Source organism: Mchenga conophoros, linkage group LG22 (assembly GCF_057382185.1).
Source record: "Mchenga conophoros isolate Kocher_MC1m ecotype Shallow Benthic linkage group LG22, M_conophoros_male_GT1.1, whole genome shotgun sequence".
In the NCBI taxonomy this organism is placed as follows: Eukaryota; Metazoa; Chordata; class Actinopteri; order Cichliformes; family Cichlidae; genus Mchenga; species Mchenga conophoros.
The window spans coordinates 9,247,435-9,267,030 of NC_140546.1; the positions used below are offsets into that span (position 1 = coordinate 9,247,435).

The following is a 19,596-nucleotide window of genomic DNA, read 5'->3' on the forward strand; positions in this document are numbered from 1 at the left end:
CAGATATTCGAGCAGACAGATCGACATACGAAAGCTCTAGCGGCTCCAAAGCAAATGGCAGCAAAGGTCGACACTTTGCATCACACAATAAAGAAAAAACATCCACACAAAGTCAAGACAAAGACAGGCAATGTACGGCGTGCAACGCATCCAGAACATAGGCTCGCTCACGCAATCACAAACTGTAACAACTGCGGGGGCAGCCACGAGGCAAAAAGGGACAAATGCCCAGCATATGGCCAGCAATGCCATAAGTGCCAAAAATGGAATCATTTCCAGAAATGCTGCAAGTCATCACAAACACGGCAATTCAAAAAGAGACCCGTAAACCACATTGAAATGCAGGCGCACGGCAGCGATGAAGAAATGTTCTATGTGAATGGAATTGACATAGACACTATAAATCCCCGGTTTCCATACAAAAATGACATTTTCACCACGGTGCATATTAATGGAAAACCCTTAGAGCTCAAAGTGGACACTGGCGCCAAATGTAATGTCATGCCAGCTAACCTTTTTGAACAACTGAGACATGATGAAAAACTCATGCCATCACGAAACACTAAACTGGTGGCATATGGGGGAGAGGAAATCCAAACAGCTGGCACAGCAACACTCTCATGCCACTCTGCAGGCAAGGACTACCCTCTGCAGTTCTTCATAGTGAAACGAGACGTACAACCCCTACTTGGCTTACCAGACTCACTTCACTTACAATTAATCACACTAAACAAAGAAGTCCACCACGTGACTAAGGAAGTGGAAAGCACCTTTTCAGAACAGATCTTCTCAGAGTATTCAGACCTCTTCGAAGGTAAACTTCCGGTTACCTATTCCATGAAAATAGACCCAGAAGTCACACCAGTAATAAAGCCAGCACGCAAAATACCGGTTCCAATGCTAGGTTAGAGCAGAATTAACCCGTATGGTCGAGTTGGGTGTGATCACCCCTGTCACAGAGCCAACAGAATGGGTGTCGTCCATGGTGGCGACCCACAAGAAAAATTCAGATGAGATCAGACTCTGCATCGATCCAAGAGACTTGAATAAAGCACTAAAACGCCCACATCATCCTATGCGTACTATAGAGGAGATAGCCGCCCAAATGCCTAACTCCAAAGTCTTTTCCGTCTTGGATGCGAAATGCTCCTTTTGGCAGATAACACTTGACCACCAATCATCCATGCTCACAACTTTCAGCTCACCGTTTGGCAGATTCCGCTTTCTAAGAATGCCATATGGAATAAACTCAGCCAGTGAGGTGTTCCAGCGTGCAATGGAGCAGATCTTTGCTGGATACCCCTGTGCTATCATTGTCGACATAATTACCTAGGAAAGTTCATTCCTAATTTCAGCGAGCTTTCAGCCCCACTTCGGGAGCTAACGTGCAAAGACGTACAGTGGTGTTGGCTCAAGCAGCATCAAGATGCATTCGATGCTTTAAAACGAAGCCTGACCAGTCCTCCTACCCTCAGATACTACGACGTAAAGAAACCCGTCACGCTAACGTGTGACGCATCGCAGTATGGACTCGGGGCTGCATGCCTCCAAGAAGGCGCCCCGATTGCCTACTCATCTCGTACTCTGACACAGACAGAAACGCGCTATGCACAGATTGAGAAGGAGCTTCTTGCAGTCGTATTTGGTTGTTCCAAGTTTAATGATTACATCTATGGGAAACAAATCCAAATTGAAACTGATCATCAGCCATTAGTCACTATCTTGAACAAGCCAATACATTCAGCTCCAGCCAGACTGCAACGCATGATGCTTAGGCTACAAAAGTACAACTTTCAGATAGTGTACAAAAAAGGCTCGCAGATGTACCTCGCCGACACTTTATCCCGTGCTCCCACACCCTCGACGGATCAGAACAGTGATGAAACAGCTGACTACGAGATCATGTCGATCCAGCAAATCTCTTCTTACAGGCTGATGCAGCTAAAGGAACACACTGCCTCAGATCCAGAGCTACAGAAACTGAGCACTGTCATAATGAGAGGATGGCCTTGCAGACAAACTCAGCTGCCCACAGAACTTCGTCAATACCACCCATATCGAGACGAACTCACTCTGGAAGATGGCATTGTCATGAAAGGGCTGAAAACAGTGATTCCCAAATCTTTGCAAAAAGATTATATCGTCATCCTCCACAGAGGGCACCCAGGCATGGAAGCTACCAAACGCAGGGCCCGTGGCATTGTGTTTTGGCCCACAATGACAGCAGATATTGAGCAAGAAACAGCTGCGTGTCCAGTGTGCAACAGCACAAGGCCACATCAACAGAAAGAGCCGTTAAAGCTACATCCAGTGCCGGACCTACCCTGGTCAACCGTCGCCACCGACATCTTCGAGTGGAACGGTCAACATCACCTGGTTGTAGTCGACTCTTACTCAGGTTGGGTCGAAGTAGACCTGCTTCCAGACCTAACCGCCAACACTGTCATCACAAAGCTCAAAAGACACTTTTCTGTCCATGGCAGCCCGCACAAAGTAATATCAGACAACGGCACTCAGTTCACCAGCCAACGCTTTGCAGACTTTGCTTCAGCATGGGACTTTGTTCATGTGACAAGTAGCCCAGAATACCTGCAGGCCAATGGATTGGCTGAACGTGCGGTTCGCAGTGCAAAGCAATTGATGGAAAGATCAAAGAGAGATGGAACGGATGTCTTCCTTAACCTACTCAATCTCCGCAACGTGCCACGTGACAACACACTAGGTTCCCCAGCTGAAAGGCTGATGTCAAGACAGACGCGCACGACCCTACCCGTGTGTAGACGTCTGCTCGTTCCCAGCCCCAAAAGCAACAAAACAGTTAAAACAAACCTACTTCACAAGCGCCAGGCACAAAAGAGATACTATGACAAGTCCAGCAGACCCCTCTGCCCCCTCATGCCAGGTGAGGTTGTGCGGATGCAAACGCGTCAAGGACATGACTCCTTAGGAACCATCAAGGAAGCCTGCAAAGAGCCCAGATCGTACATCGTCCAGTCAGGAGCTGGAGAGTACAGGCGAAACCGCAGACATATCCTCCCAGTCTCTGAACCGCCACCACCACACGGAGATTCCCGTGATGATTACACCGCAGCCCAACCACCAACCACTGACTCCCCACAGCACATCCAAGAACCCGTGACACACACCGACGAACAAACACATAGCCACACGCAACACTTCACACAAGCCCCAGTCCAGTCCCCCTGTCGCCCGGCACGTGATGCTTACATCACATGATATGGGAGAGTCTGCAAACCAAACCCCAAGTATGAACACTAAGGCATAAGAGATGGACTGTAACACGAAAGAAAAAAAAAAGTGGACAGTACACGTGATGTGATGTCAGCAAAGTTAAATGCTCACCGTGTCCTTACCAATGACACAGTTCAAGGTGTGAAGTAATTCGTTAATGTTTAGGCTAGAATGTTATGATATGGACATGTTGTTAATGTGTTATTGCTAAAGGTGTTGTTAGCAGTTTATACAGCCATAAGCTAAAGAGAGGGGATGTAGAACATCTGACCAATGTTGTTCATTAATGCTGCTTTAATATACCTGTTCCGTATTAGTATGCTGCGCATGCACGCAGTGAGACGGGGCAAGAGAAAAGGGACCCGCCCCCTGGAATGTGATGACTAACGTGTAATGGTTGCTTTGTTTCGAAGTAAATGATGCTCGATGATATTCACGAACCCTGAGTCATTATTAAACGACAAACAAATATGCTGGATTTTTGTGGCTGAATGGATCAGTGGGAGATTGTGTCAAGATACCAGTGTGTCAGACCATTTTGTTAGTAATGAAAGCTGAGCCCAAGATCAAGGTGGTGGACAGGACTCTTTCTGTTTCCATTAGACAGAGTCAGCCTGAAACGTCTGTGACACGAGACCAACACTGGACAATGTGAAAATTTCTTGTCATAGGAATTCATTTTGGATTATGTCTGTTTGTGAATTTAAGAGACCGGAAATCATTTTGTGGCAGGAGGTTTTTAAAGCCCTCCTCTTCTTTCTGTTTGACAGGAAATGCTTTCTATTTTGAATCTTGTGAAAAGTTTCTTTCAGACTCACTGAAAGTCACACAACAGTAAAATGTCTGAAGCTGGAGTGCTATACTCTGATGTGAAGTTTACAAGAGAGAAGAAAGCTAATGGTGAGTTTATCTCATCATTGGAGAAAATCTCCTAAAAATTGTTATTTTTCTTTTTTTTTTTGCCTGCATTTAATCACCAGGCTTCATCACTTTGAGCAGAAATCTGGTTTCATATTTTTGTTACAGTTGTCATTTCCTCGTTGCCTGACACCACTTACTCTGAAGTAACAATCTCAAAGACTCAGCAGTCCACAACAGAGTCACTTGGTAAGTATGGAGCAGTAATGATAGATTTTCTTGATTGCATAGTTATATCTTGTGTTATATAATACGCATATGCAGATTGCAGACTGTGTGTGTGTGTGTGTGTGTGTGTGTGTGTGTTTTGCAGTATTGCACAGCAAATCCAGCATGTCCAAATTAACACTGTCGGATTTGATTTCAACACTATTAAAGTGTCTATATGGGTCCAGACCAGAGAGTGTTAATTTAACTCTTTTTGGAGAGTTGGTACGTTAACTCTGATTTAGTGTTAAACACCAAATCTGTCTGGAGTTGATAATTTAACACTTGGTGTTAAGAGTTTATATATTAACTCTCAAAGAGTATTTTAGTTTAACTATGTAAGAGTTATCTTCTAATTAATTCTAAAAAGCGGGAATTTTACTGTTCTGAACTTCTAGAAATTTCTTTTGGAAATAAACATTTACTAAAAAGACGCAATGTTTTTTGAAAAACATTTATTCTGAACTGTGCACCACAATTTCAAAACATTTTCTGAAAGATGTAACAGTATACATGTTCTCACTTTCATTAGAATTGTGTTTATCAAAAGGTCTGACATAGGTGAGCTGGTAAATGCAAATAACAGCATTCTCAACATTTATTTCTTCAATACAATATGCATGTCCTTCATTCATCCCTTTGTGAAACTTCAACGTACTTCTGCTGTCCCCCATATTCCATCTTCACAAGCATATCCTGTGCGGAGATCGAATAAAAATTAGTTGACACTAATTAATGGCACAAATAACCCAGTAATCAATTGCAGCACAGTAAAAAAAAAAGAAAGAAAAAGGAATCCTCTTTGAGCCATTACTTGTGTAAAGTATTTTCCCAAAAGACAAAGACACAGGCAACAGTTAATACTGAACTAAATGTAAAACCTCAACCTTTTTCATTTTTACCTAAACCGTGTGCACAAAACTCTGGAGGGATCTATGCTAACGTAGAATCCAGTCAGGACATCTGCTACTGCTGTTTGCTCGTTTTGTTTTTTTTTATGGGCGATCGTTTTCAGGCTTCAAGTAGCACCATTATACCAACATTTCACATTCTAGACATTGTTTTAGGTGTATATTAGACCAAAAGTTTGACTGAAAATTCACATGCAAGCTTTTTTCAAGGCTGTGGTATTTGCCCGCAAACAATACCTTTCAGCTAGCTAAAACAGAATATTATGCTATCACCGAGCAACATGGCTAATGCCTTTCACACAGCTTTGTCTCAACTCCAAAGAGCCACAGAAGTAAAAGCTAATAGAAATAATTGAAACAATCTTTGAAAAAATGACTTACCAAGCATGGCAAACAACTCAAATATGTAGAGCAAAAGGTTCTGAAACGGCTTCACTTCAGCTTCGATTGGAGCCTATGGTGCTGTGAGCGGAGTCTGTGAATTTACTCTGTTGGTGTCATAGCTCCTGTAGGAGTTCAGAGTTAAGAGGTCAAGAGTTACCGTAATGTTTCCATTGTAACACCTCCAGATTTGACAGAGAAACACTCATTTTTAACACTCGATTTTAACTACTATCATTTTACACCTCAGAGTTACATTAAAAGAATGTGACTCTACTTAGAGTAAAATTAACTCTACTTTTGCAAGAAGACTATTAACACCAAAACATTTAACAATTTTGAATTTGCTGTGTGCTTTCAATCAGAGTTAATTAATAGAGTGAAGTAGTGTGACTTTACCGAAAAAAGAAACCCAGTCAAAATGTTTTTCACCTGTCAAAATACAATATCTCAGAAAAATATTGGTCAATCACTCTTTGAAAAATAAATAAAAATCTTTTTCACCACTAACACTAAGACATCAAATTCTTTCTACTTTCATCAAAACCTTGAGGACGGACTGTGTTCAGACACAATCATGAAATGTGGCTCTAAATAAATAAATAACTAGAACTGAAATTAAGAAAAGTAAAATGTGAGATATGATAAATGGTGATAAATGTTAAACTACATGCATCAGACAACTGAACAAAGATAATGCAGTACAGTAAAGTCATACAACATATGTAGTGGTGAATTTCTATTCATATAGTTCATACTTGTTTCTAATTAGCAAGTGTGAAAGAGAAGTCGACATTTAAAAAAAGAAAAGAAGAGGAAATTGCTCTGAGGAGTGAGATCTCGCTTAGCGTGTGGGTGGGTGTCTCTGTGTGCCCATGTCTGCAATTTATTTTGCATTTTAAAAAATGTTGATCATATCTGCTTCACACTTGCTTACATTTTTTTACTGAACCTAGAGACTTTCTTTAATAATCAGATTTCACAGTTTAATCTATTTTGCACTGACATTTGAACAAGGCTGTAAACATGGGGAATGGCTTTCTTTTGAAACAAGCCTCAAACAGTCATTTGAGGAACATTTTTGCTGTTCACTAATGTGTCAGCGGGTGACTTCTTTTTAAAGTGCCAAACCACTGTGGTCACTGTTCTTTTTCTCCTTATAGTAGCTGATGTTTACTTATAATTTTTCAAACATGCTGAAAGGTCATCGTTGTCTTAAATCAGTATGATTATTTTATATGTGTGGTTTGTATAAACTATACATTTATTAACTTTTTCCACATCTCTATAACATTTCTTTCTCTGCTAACTTTTCAGAGGGGTACCAACAAGATGTGTTGAGCAAAAGGTCAAAGGTCACCACAGAGAGATTGGCCTTGCTGGTTGTCAGTGGTCTACTGGCTGCTGCCGTCATTGGTCTTGTTGTTACTGGTGAGTGGATGCGATGCTAGTTCTTCTTACTAGTAAATACACATGGTGTATAATTTATAACTAGCCTTTATAATGTGGGTTTTTTTCCAACTTTTCTTTTTACTTTTTAAGAGCTGTTTTTGTAAAATTGTGAACATTTTGAAAGAATTCAAAAAGAGAATCTGTCTTAAGTAAAAAAACAAAAACAAAAATGACACAGAATAATTTGTATTTTTCTTTTTTAATCAGTGTTTGACAACATAAGATTGAAGCAAATGTTCAAAAAACAAGATGATCTCCAAAACAGAAATGAAAGTGGAAACACAAATGTCTCAGGTAAACGTATGTGAATGTTCTCAGTGATCTAGGCCATTGTAGTTGAAGGAGCTTGGATGTAAGCATTAGAGACTCCAACGTTGCAACGCTGGATTAAACTTTTGGACTGCTGATTGACTCGCCCTCTATAGTGTACACATTGTTTAAAAAGGTTGGCCTCCTGCTGCCTCCAAATCACACAAACATGAATAGTGATTTCTTCCACCTGACTGAAGTCGTTGCTGTAATCTCTTCAAAGATCAAGCATGTTATAAATGTGAAGAAGGCTGGGAGCAACATGGAGGAAAGTGCTATTACTTCTCCATCAGTAAATCATCCTGGAAACAGAGCAGAGATGAGTGTAGAGCTAAAGGAGGAGACCTGGTTAAGATAGACAGCAGGGAGGAGCAGGTATGAAACACTTTTCACGTTCTCACATGTTTTAGCACATCTTTATATTTCACCTTCTCATCACAGAAATTATAACAAGGTAATTTTAATCTTCTTTTACTGATCAGACTTTCCTGAACAGAAGACTGAGAGATGTAATGACTGAAGCTGAGGACAAGTTCTGGATCGGACTGACAGACTCAGCAGTAGAGGGCAGATGGTTGTGGGTGGATGGGTCACAACTGAATCAAAGGTTTGATTGTTGTGAAAATATATTTGTTAATTTCCTGTATTAAACTTTCACTGAACCAGTTCTGTCTGTTCTTCATATCTTAGTTTGGCGTTTTGGAGGATGAAGGAGCCAGACAATTGGCACGGGACACATGGAGAACATCCTGATGGAGAGGACTGTGTGAGGATGGGAGATAAAGGTGAAGCTGGTAGTCTGGAGTGGTGGTTTGATGCATTTTGCTCAAAGCCTCACAGACGTATTTGTAAGAAAGCAGGAGTAAGGGGAAAGTTTAAAAAGGACTGAAATTCAGTTCAGTCTATTAAACACCAGAGTGGAGTGATGCAGTTTATTTTTAAGTTGTCTGAAAAACAGAATAAAATCAACATATTAAAATAAAATTTGAGTAATATTTTGCATCTGATATTTTTCCTTTTTGAACTGATTATTATATACAAGAAATGTGGGAGCACCTGCGCAACTTGAAGGAATTATAACATCCCAAAACTTTTTACATACCCCTGAAATAAGGAATGTTGTGTTAAAATGGAGCAAGTAATAGATGTCAGTGTGAATAAAGAGTAACTAAACATTACAGTGTTTGATATTTTAACTGATTAGTTTGACACTTCATTTGAGTCTCATCAAGGCAGAGCTGAATGAGGAACTGAAATTACAATGTGTTATTTTAGCATCATTTTATCAGATAAACAGTGTGACACAGTTTGATCTTAAGAGGCTACAGCTGCTTATAGGCTGTAACTGAGAAATATGAATATATGACTGTTAACAGTTTTCTACACATGTTTCTCCTCTGGGGTAGTCTTGCTCTGGGTAAATGTGTAAAACAGTAATGTAAGTGTGAATTCACATGTGTACTAAAATGCCACAAATTAACTATTTCTTAATTAAGTATTTCTGATTATGAATAAAGTTAAATGTACACACCATAAACAGAATGCTGGACTGTGTTGTGCTGGGATTGATGCAAGCATTAGGATGTGTGGTTTCCACATTGTAATTCCACATTGTTGTGGAATTATGGAAAACGCAAAATGGTGCATGAAATGCAAACATTTCACATTTTCTTACTTCAAGAAGCTCAGAGTGAATAAACTGCAGTTTAGAAGGGCTCTTAAATGGTTAAATGTTTCGTGTATGTTGTAAGGAAATAAGATTTAGATATTAAGTATATACTAGGGGTGCAACGATACTCGTATCGATATTGAACCTTCGATACAGTGCTTTCGGTTCAGTACGCATATGTATCGAACAATACAAAATTTTTAATTTATTTTATCAACTTTCCTTCTGACGATGCGGTGTGTGTTGAGCGCTCAGTGGATCTGCGCTTGACAGTGCAGCCTAGGCGGAGTAGTCGAACACAGATTCACTGAGCGCAGGGCAAGCTAGCAAGACAGAAGTTGAGCTCTCCTTGCAACATGGCAAATTGAACCTCCCCCACCCTCATTCAGATCTGGCGTTTGGAACTATTTTGGTTTTCATGTGAAGTATGACCCTGATGGTAATCGCATCATGGACAGCATGTTGGATGTGCCACGCAATGCTCAATTACATGGGTGGGAACTAGTGTGTTAGCGCAGTTAGCTCGTTAACGTGTTGGCCGTCCAGCCCCATGCACGGGGCGATCCGCGGTAGCTCGTTAACGGAGATTTGCCGTGTTGTGGCGTTAACGTCACCTCAACGAGATTTACGCTGACAGCACTAGTGGGAACACAACGAATATGACTGCACATTTACACCGACACCATCCTAGTGCAAAGACAAGTGGAAGCAGACAAAAACAACAAGCACGCATGCTACAAACTTTACCCGAGTCATTTAGACAGCCGTTAGCACATGATTCTCCTTATGGGGACCTGATATGTTTAATATGCTGCTCAGAGTATAGCCCAGAAGAAGCGTATAGTATAGCTTTTATTTTGGAAAGAGACATTTCTCTGTAATAAACTCTCTTTTCCAAAGATGAGTGATTCCTCAATCAGATACAGGACTCGCAAAATTTTCCGGTCTGGCTACCAAAATCTATCTCTGCCCTGCCCGTCGGCCTATCGTAGGAAGGAAAAATATGTCAATGCTTTTGCATTCTTTCGGAAATGTAGCTGGGTAATTATGTCATTGGCATCGGTGAGCCACTGTCAATATGTGACATATTGAAATCGCGTTTGAATTTGCGCTTGTTTTTTGCTTTCACTTTGCAATCGCGCGAACTGTGTATAGAGAGCGACAGCACTGATTGGTGAGTGACGATAATTTGTGCACCAATTCCTCTGACATCGTCTTATTAATCTTTAGCTTACTATGCAAACATGACAAGTGAAATCTCCCGCAGCTTAAACATGTGAGAGGTTGATCGCGCAGAGAATCGCTGAGCGTTATGTGAGTGCGTGTGTAAAAGCAGCAGGATATATATTTTAGTTCTGCTGAGCCAAATAAGACAGGTCAGGGTGAAGAAGTGACAGCCAAAGAAAAGCTTACCACAAAACGGAAAAGTTATGACAAATCAGACTATAAGGCAAAAAGAAAGTGCAGCTTTATGGTTTCATGGACAAAATAATTTCTGTGGCTGCGATACGACAAGCTATATAACCAGGGGTGCACATAAGTGGTCCGCAGGTGCGCATTCGCTGTCAAAATAAAAAACGCACACAAGATAAGAAGTTGCAACGCGTGTTTGCGCACATAAGATTTTCTGGAGGAGGAGAGACATTTGTTTAGAACTCTTAAAGATGTCGAAGAAGCAAGCTCCTTTAAGCAATTACTTTGGTGTTCCTCTAGCTCCAAAGAAATGTCAGAAGGAGTCTGAACCACAAAAGAAGCACGTATTCTCGGAAAAGTGGTTGCAGGAGGTGAGCTGGCTTCAAACAAATGATGAACGCACAGAGATGTGGTGCAGAATGTGCCGTGAAAATTCCACTCTAGCGGACAAAAACAGTGCTTTTTATATGGACGCAAACGTGCGTTGCAACTTCTTATGTGGTGCATGTCTTTTATTTTGACAGCGAATGCACACATGCGGACCACTTATGTGCACCCGTGTAAATAACATAATGTTCTGCCGAATGTGTTGTTGGTTTTTCCTCGATTTCTGAGTCGACAAGCACCTTTGTTACTGGGACCAGTAATTTTAAGAAAGGCCCCCATTAGAACCCATGAGAAATGCAAGAAATGCATTATTGCTCAGTCTGCAATATCTCTCCCAGAACAAACACCAATTGCAAATAACATACTAAAAATAAACCTGAAAATCAGTTTAAAACAGCATACTATGTTGCAAAGAGTGAACTACCACTTGCAAAATTTAGCAGTCTTTGCAAACTTCAAAAAGCAAATGGCCTCGATCTTGGTTCCACTTGCCTCTTACTCGTGACTTCAGTGGAAATTTCAAATTCAGGATCTGACACAGACTGATTCATGTCCTACACAGTTCTTACAAGTTCATAGAAATTTCTGTTCAATTAGAACCAAGTATTTGAGTTGATGATTGTAATTTTTGTACAATGTTGTAATTTGTGTTTCAACAATTTTTTGATTTAGTTTTGTTTCCGTTACAATATTATACTTTAATGTATAATATTGTAACGGAAACAAAACAGGAAACAAAACATCAATCAAAAAATTGCTCTCTTTTTTATTTGGGCTACTTAAATTTATTTTGGGCTACCAAAGATTTTGAAATTTTGCGAGCCCTGAGATATATATATATATATATTGTGGAGGTAAGCATCAACGACACAGCTCTCAGTTCTCACTCCTCCTTTATTCGTCTCCAACATCAACTGCGCATATCGCGCCACAAAACACAGGAACACACTTCCTATACACTGGGTGTGAGTGGAGCCCTCTAGTGGTCCACCACACATGGCCCCCCCTCCCGGGACACGGAAAGGTTCGAGGGGTGCCTGTGTGTGCCGGTGGATTTTCGAGCGTTGGCATGGGATACAAACTGCCGCCCATTCTTTCACCGTCTTGCGAAGGCCCGGCCAAACAAACCTGGCGCTGACCAGCTTGACCGAGGCCCGGACGCCGGGATGAGAGAGGGCATGCACCGAGTCAAAAACATGACGACGCCACGAAAGGGGAACCACCGGGCGGGGGCGGCCGGTGGAAACGTCGCAAAGAAGGTGCGGACTGCCGTCCCACACCGGGGTGTCCTCCAGCACGAGGCCCGTTTTTGTTGACTGAAGGGCAAGGACGTCCGGGTCAGCACGTTGCTCGGCGGCCATGGCAGCGTAGTCGATGTCGACATACACCGGAGAAACCAACACACGTGAGAGACAGTCAGCGACGTGATTGGACTTACCAGCCACATGCTGAATGTCTGTGGTAAACTCAGAAATGGCCGCCAACTGGCGCTGCTGGTGTGCGCTCCATGGGTCAGAGACCTTGGACATCGCAAACGTCAAAGGTTTGTGGTCAACGTACGCAGTAAAGTTGCGACCCTCGAGGAAAAAATGAAAATGCCGTGTCGCGAGGTGCAGGGCCAGCAACTCCCTGTCAAAAACACTGTACTTGCGTTCAGCATCCCGGAGCGTACGACTGAAAAAGGCGAGCGGTTGCCAGAGACCTGAAACCCGCTGTTCCAACACTCCGCCCACTGCCACGTCCGAGGCGTCGGTGGTCAACGCGATCTCCGCCGACGGAAGCGGGTGGGCCAGCAGGGCGGCGTCAGCCAGCGCAGACTTGGCTGCGGAAAACGCACGGACGCGTTCAGGCAGCCAGTCAACCGGATCTTTGGCTGTTTTACCTTTTAAGGCAGCATAGAGTGGCTGTAGCAGGTGGGCAGCTCTGGGGAGAAAGCGGTTGTAAAAATTTATCATCCCCAAGAACTCCTGCAACGCTTTAACCGACGTGGGACGCGGGAAAGCCAAAACGGCCTGTACTCTGTCGGGCAACGGAACCACACCTTCAGCGGAAATGCGGTGCCCGAGGAAATCCAGAACAGGCAACCCAAACTGGCACTTGGAAGGGTTGATGATCAGGCCGTGCGCTGCCAAACGCTGGAAAACCTGGCGCAGATGGGACTCGTGCTGGCTCGCTGAGCAGCTGGCCACCAATATATCGTCCAGATAAACAAAAACGAACGGCAGCCCACGCAAAACGGAGTCCATCAGCCGCTGAAAGGTCTGGGCGGCACCTTTCAGGCCAAACGGCATGCGCAAAAACTCGAACAAGCCGAAGGGGGTAATGACAGCGGTATTAGGAACGTCTTCGGGGCGCACGGGAACCTGGTGATACCCCCGCACCAAGTCAATTTTAGAAAAAATCGACGTTCCGGCGAGATTGGCAGAAAAATCCTGAATGTGGGGGATGGGGTAACGGTCATTCTCCGTGGCATTATTTAAACGGCGGAAATCTCCGCATGGCCGCCACCGACCGTCCGATTTGGGCACCATGTGAAGCGGAGAGGCCCATGCACTGTTCGAACGCTGTACAATGCCAAGGCGCTCCATGGCTGCAAACTCTTCCCGAGCGACGGACAGTTTCGCGGGGTCGGTTGAGTCAGGGGTCACCAATGTGGAGGTAAGCATCAACGACACAGCTCTCAGTTCTCACTCCTTTATTCGTCTCCAACATCAACTGCGCATATCGCGCCACAAAACACAGGAACACACTTCCTATACACTGGGTGTGAGTGGAGCCCTCTAGTGGTCCACCACAATATATTTTTTTATTACTTTTTTGTTTCAGCAACATTAAATTTAAAAACTGTACTTTTGAGTTAAAATATATATATTTATAATTTTAATAAATGACAAATTAAAAAGGCATGAACATTTTTTTTTGTATCGAAAAAAATATCGAACCGTGACACCAAAGTATCGAACCGAACCGTGAATTTTGTGTATCGTTGTGTATCATAACTCCAATTAGTGGGTCCACAATGTGATTATTTTCCTGGTAATTGTTGTGGAAAATTTAACAATAACCTGCAACACATCCAGTGAGCTTTATTTGAAGTGGGTTTAATAAACACATTGCAATGTGTTTATTAAACCACACCAGGACCATCTCTGAATTGTGGCCACCGCCCTTACATCTTATATACGCAGACACAGACACTCTTAAGCAAAGAACATTCCACAGCAGATCAACTATTAGCAGATCCTTAACTGTTCAGTCTAAGAAAAGCTCCGACCAACCATCCCAGCATCTGCAACAGGATGTCCAGAGCCCTCAAGAGGAAAATGAGTCTGCTGTGGAGGTGCAATAAAACTTGGGCCCCACTTATGATCACATTCCACATGCATACAAACTGGTGACAGGAGTGCTCTTACTATACTAAAGTGATATGGTTGAAATTAGGGCTGCTCAATTAATCGAATTTTAATCACGATTACGATCTGGGCTTTCAACGATCATTAAAAATGACTGAGCCGATTATTAGCCCCTCCCTCATTTATCCGCGACACCTTAAAGGCCGGTCCGTGAAAATATTGTCGGGCATAAACCGGTCCGTGGCGCAAAAAAGGTTGGAGACCGCTGATTAAGAGGACCCGAGGGAAGCTCGGAAAGCTAAGCAGAAGTTATTTGGAGAGTGACTGCCGTTGGTTGAAAAGAGAGTTTAAAAAAAAAAAACTTCAGTGGTGTTGCACACTATTTTATATTATTTTTTTAAAGTCATTGTTAACCCTTTAAAGCCGGTCAGAGCTGCATGCTCCGTTTTGCGTAACTATTGTTAAATCCCTGTAGAACCTGAACCGTGTAAGCTAGCGCAATAATTTGTTTTGCATATGAAACCGGAGGAGTTGTACTTACATCTGATGCCATCAGCTTGTCCTCGGTCACGGTTTCGTTCCACATATAGCTTTGCAAAAATTGCATAAAAAGCGCTTGCAGGAACAAAAACATCATATTCCAGAAACACGTTTTGCCGTTCCTATCAGCTGTTCGTAACACTTCCCACAGTAAAATGATGCACATGCTGTTTTCTTTGCAAATTTGCATCATAGGATTGTTTTTTGTTTTTCCTGCAGTATATAAAAATTGCTGTATCTCCAAAATAAAACTATGAAGACACTCAAAATAAATTTCCTGTTGTTGTAAACTATTTTTTGCAACTTTATTGTATTTAAAGTTTTGAGGGATAAACCTCTTAAATTTCTCCAAGTAGAAATATATGTAAACAAAACAAATATAATATAAGCTCTGGTGGACTTGGTTCTATAGTAGGTCTTAAAGGGTTAAATAAATATCGTCAAATAATCGTGATCTCAATTTCAGTGAAAATAATCGTGATTATCATTTTTGCCATAATCGAGCAGCCCTAGTTGAAATATGTGATTAATACATGAGAAAAGAAATCTGCGACATTACTTTCTTGGTTGCCAGAACTGAATCTTCAGATGATTTCTTCTGCACATTGAAAAAACCAGAGGAAGAAATAAACTGAATATTCCTATGCACCCATCTCTCCTCCTCTCTGGACATCCAATAACCATTGCTGACCTGATGTCCAGCCACATCTTATCATACCTCACTTTTTCTCGTCAAAACTCTGTGTTTGTCAGCCACTGTATACTCAATGTAATTTCTCTTATTAAGTCACACATTTGCTTAGTCATGCTCTTTTGTTGCAAGAAACTTTATTTCAATTGGTGAAACAGGCAGCAAGTACTGAAGTCTAGTAGAAAGAGTTTACAGACTTTAAGACGTTTGATTTTTTGGTTAATGTGAGCATGATCAAAACCCTGAAAATGGATTTCAGATCTACTATAATAGTCTACATTGTTAAGCTGTGGTAAATGAAGGCTGCCTGTGGACATCAGATGTCATACAAATCTCTGCATGCCTACTGATTGTTTCAACCAAGAGTATAAGTATAATGGAGAGTCCCGCCTTTGGTCAGGAAGCAGTCATGCTGATAGGTTCCCACCTTGAGTTGCCTTTGGCAGACTCCCAGCTGATCATCAAAGACCAAGTCCAAGTCATAAACCTCGAGAGTCAGTGTGTCATTTTCCTCAGCATAGAAGTAGGAGAATTCCTCGTTCCACCAGGGGTTCGGGTCATTGTAGCGAACAGATGTTTTACCCAGAGAAGTAGAACCACAGGACACCGTGACATAGGCATCTGTAGTTAACAGGATAACGGTGGGAAGATTGCTGGCTCGCAGATCATACACCTTGAGTTGGGCTTTGACCATGATTGAACTGCACATGAGCAGCAAAAGGACGAGGGGCACACGAGAGTCCATGGCTTTGCTGGAGGCTGTGGAGAAGGAACAATAGAGCTTTACATTTTAGCCAGGATACGTGGATCAACACAATCAGCCCTTGTGAGGATCTATTTTATATTGGATGGAACACATTTATGCAATCCTCAGCATTGTCTACATATATATCCTCTGTGGATATTGCAGTGAACGGTGTTCCTGAGTCTGTACAGATTTTTTCACTACACAACTTAAATTGCTAAGCTCATCTGCTTAGCAATTTAATTAAAAACTTTTAAATACATTATTTTTTCATAGTATAATCTTCACATGCATCATCCGAAGCACACTTTCTGTGTACTCACTACCTAATTTATAGCCAAAGTATTCGCTCACTGTGTCTAGCTTAGCTTAGCTCGTAGCCGACTCGTTAACACCATGGCTACTTCACCTGTCCCTCCTGCACATTGTGTCAGATGTTTAGTTACTCCTCGACCTCCTTTAACAGTAATGATACTTGTAAGAAATGTAGCATATTTGCAGCTCTGGAGGCCAGGATTACTGAATTGGAGACTCAGCTTCGCACCCTTCATTCACCCGTAGCTATCCAGGCCCCTGTAGCTGGTGCAGCCGAAGATAGCGTAGGACCCGCTAGCTGTTCCCCGGCAGACCTCAAGCAGCTGGGGAAAGAAGGCGGCTGGGTGACAGTAAGGAGGAAGCATAGTCCTAAACAGAAGCCCCAGGTACACCACCAACCTGTTCATGTGTCTAACCGTTTTTCCCCACTCGGCGACAGACCCGCCAGGGGTCAAACTCTGGTAATTGGGGATTCTGTTCTCAGACATGTGAAGCTAGAGACACCAGCAACCATAGTCAATTGTCTTCCAGGAGCCAGAGCAGGCGACATTGAAGGAAATTTAAAACTGCTGGCTAAGGGTAAACGTAAATTCAGTAAAATCATAATTCACGTCGGCAGTAATGACACCCGGTTACGCCAATCGGAGGTCACTAAAATCAATATTGAATCGGTGTGCAACTTTGCCAAAACAATGTCAGACTCTGTAGTTTTCTCTGGTCCCCTCCCCAATCAGACCAGGAGTGACATGTTTAACTGCATGTTCTCCTTAAATTGCTGGCTGTCTGAGTGGTGTCCCAGAAACGATGTGGGCTTCATAGATATTTGGCAAAACTTCTGGAGGAAACCTGGTCTTGTTAGGAGACACGGCATCCATCCCACTTTGGATGGAGCAGCTCTCATTTCTACAAATATGGACAAATTTATTAAACCCCCCAAAATATGACTATCCAGAGTTGGGACCAGGAAGCAGAGTGTCAGTCTTACACGCCTCTCTGCAGCTTCTCTCCTCCTGCTACCCCCCCAAAAACCCATCTCCATAGAGACTGTGTCAGCTCCCAAACACACAAAAAAACAAACTAAAAACCAGCAACAAACAACTTAAACAAACAATCACAAAGAAAGAACAATACAGTATCCACATCTGAACCAAAGAGTAAAACAGTGAAATGTGGATTATTAAATATTAGGTCTCTCTCCTCCAAGTCTCTGTTAGTACATGACTTAATAATTGATCAACAAATCGATTTACTCTGCCTTACAAACACCTGGTTGCAGCTGAATGATTATGTTAGTTTAAATGAATCAACACCCCCCGAGTCATTCTAACTACCAGAAACCTCGAAGCACAGGCTGAGGGGGCAGTGTGGCAGCAATTTTTCACACCAGCCTATTAATCAACCAAAGACCCAGACAGACTTATTAACCTTGTCCACCCCAGCTGTAAAACGCATTGTCAAAATAGACTGAATTTTCCATGTGAACATGTGTAACATGTCATCAGCTCTGTGTGCTATACGGAAAAAACAACAGTATTGGACAAAGTATTCCAAGACAAAAGCTGGAATACTTTGTGCATCTACATGACATCATTGTTAGTGCCAAAAAGTTCACAGTATCATTCACTGAGCCCTCAGGTTTCAAGGAAATGTGTGTGAAAAGATTAGTCTGCTAACAGCTGGTGTTGTTTGGACGGTGTTTCTGTTCACCTTGGTGTTATCACATGCTTTATTAATGGGGTCTTTTCCATAAATGTGACCAACACTGATGACAAGCATCTCTATGCTCTAAAACAAACAAAAAAACAGTTAACCAGTTCAGGGTTGCAAGGGTCTCAAACGTAATATTTTCTGTTAAAATGTTGAGTTTAAAAAGAACAAGGCAGCAGATTATCTTTTATATTTTCCTTAAATTAATGTAGTAACAAAATGAACTCAGGCATATGAAATAGTACAAATGAAAAGAGTTGATTCACCACACAATGTGATCAGATTATTATTAAAACACAGGAAGTGTGAGCAAAATTATGGGAAACAAATTTAAAGGTTTAAATAGATCTAAATGATAAATTGAAGACAAAGAGATCTTCATTTTATAATATTCTACAGATTAACCAATTTGGGGTCTTTACCTGCACTGATTACACTGACTATCATTACAATTTAATAAAATTAAAAAACGTTTTTCAAAGCGACGTTTTTTGTTGTCTTCACATTATAAAACATCTAGCATAGGCAACAACAGTAACAGCATGATCTAACTCATCTGATTATTATTAGTTTGGATCCATCTTATCTTTGATGTACAAATTTCTTTTACAGCGCAGGCTACTCTGATTGGATTAGAACAATGAAAACCTTGTAATGTACACTTTTAATTTGAGAAAAAAAAGCAATCTAAACTCTTACCTGTAGCTTGGTCTTGTCTCTCACCACATTACCTGCTGTTAGGGACGTTTTAGAGGCTGACTTATCAGCTTTATGTCAACAATACAATGGCCACACAACCTGCTCCACTCTCACCATTATATAATATGAATCTAACAGGAAAAAAAATTATATTCTCATTTTATTCTCATTATTTTTGAGCACTTCTTTGTATTTTTTTTCAGTACAGAAGTGTCATAATTCTGCTTCCTTTTGACCCAGCATTTTGAGTTTCTTATATTCTAGTGATGTTTTGGTTTATGTTCAGGTTTATTTATAGTCTTATTCTATTTTTGCATTTCTTTTAGTCCCTGTTCAGTTCTTGGATTATTAGGTTTTATTATTATCATGTTCTCCTGTTTCCATGTTTGCTGTGTCTAGTTGTGTTTCCACTGTGGCGTCATGTTAATTTGCTTCAGCTGTGTTCTTATAATTTCCCAGTCTAGTTTTGATATTCCTGGAGAGAAGACTAAGAGACATAATATATTGTGTGGAAGTGTAGAAGCTAGGGCTGCTCAATTAATCGAATTTTAATCTCGATTACGATCTGGGCTTTCAACGATCATTAAAAATGACTGAGCTGATTATTAGCCCCTCCCTCGTGCTTTACTCTCGCGCTACTCCTTGTG

The 19,596-nt window shown here is 41.7% G+C and overlaps 1 protein-coding gene, 1 long non-coding RNA gene and 1 pseudogene across 3 annotated transcripts; 1 reads left to right on the plus strand and 2 right to left on the minus strand.

The window, feature by feature from the left end:
- The first annotated feature begins 4,091 nt into the window (after positions 1-4,091).
- Positions 4,092-8,412, plus strand: LOC146548768 (C-type lectin domain family 10 member A-like; annotated as a pseudogene). The gene is made up of 7 exons (XR_014890553.1): positions 4,092-4,152; positions 4,279-4,359; positions 6,987-7,100; positions 7,329-7,415; positions 7,654-7,805; positions 7,913-8,037; positions 8,121-8,412. The product of XR_014890553.1 is annotated as a C-type lectin domain family 10 member A-like (transcript).
- LOC146548769 (uncharacterized) lies at positions 4,816-5,743 on the minus strand. The gene is made up of 2 exons (XR_014890424.1): positions 5,670-5,743; positions 4,816-5,073 (listed from the first exon to the last, which is right to left on the minus strand). It is a non-coding gene; the product is annotated as an uncharacterized LOC146548769 (long non-coding RNA).
- Positions 8,413-15,603: 7,191 nt separating the features above from the next.
- On the minus strand, positions 15,604-19,067 carry LOC146548770 (uncharacterized). Its single transcript, XM_085262189.1, has 2 exons — positions 18,950-19,067; positions 15,604-16,242 (listed from the first exon to the last, which is right to left on the minus strand). The coding sequence occupies exon 2, from the start codon at positions 16,226-16,228 to the stop codon at positions 15,839-15,841; it is 390 nt and encodes a 129-aa protein (XP_085118315.1). The 5' UTR covers positions 16,229-16,242; positions 18,950-19,067; the 3' UTR covers positions 15,604-15,838.
- Positions 19,068-19,596: the final 529 nt, after the last annotated feature.

Bases quoted from the DNA above. Each gene is read 5' to 3' on its own strand.
- LOC146548770 (XM_085262189.1), bottom strand. From the start codon at position 16,228: ATGGACTCTCGTGTGCCCCTCGTCCTTTTGCTGCTCATGTGCAGTTCA.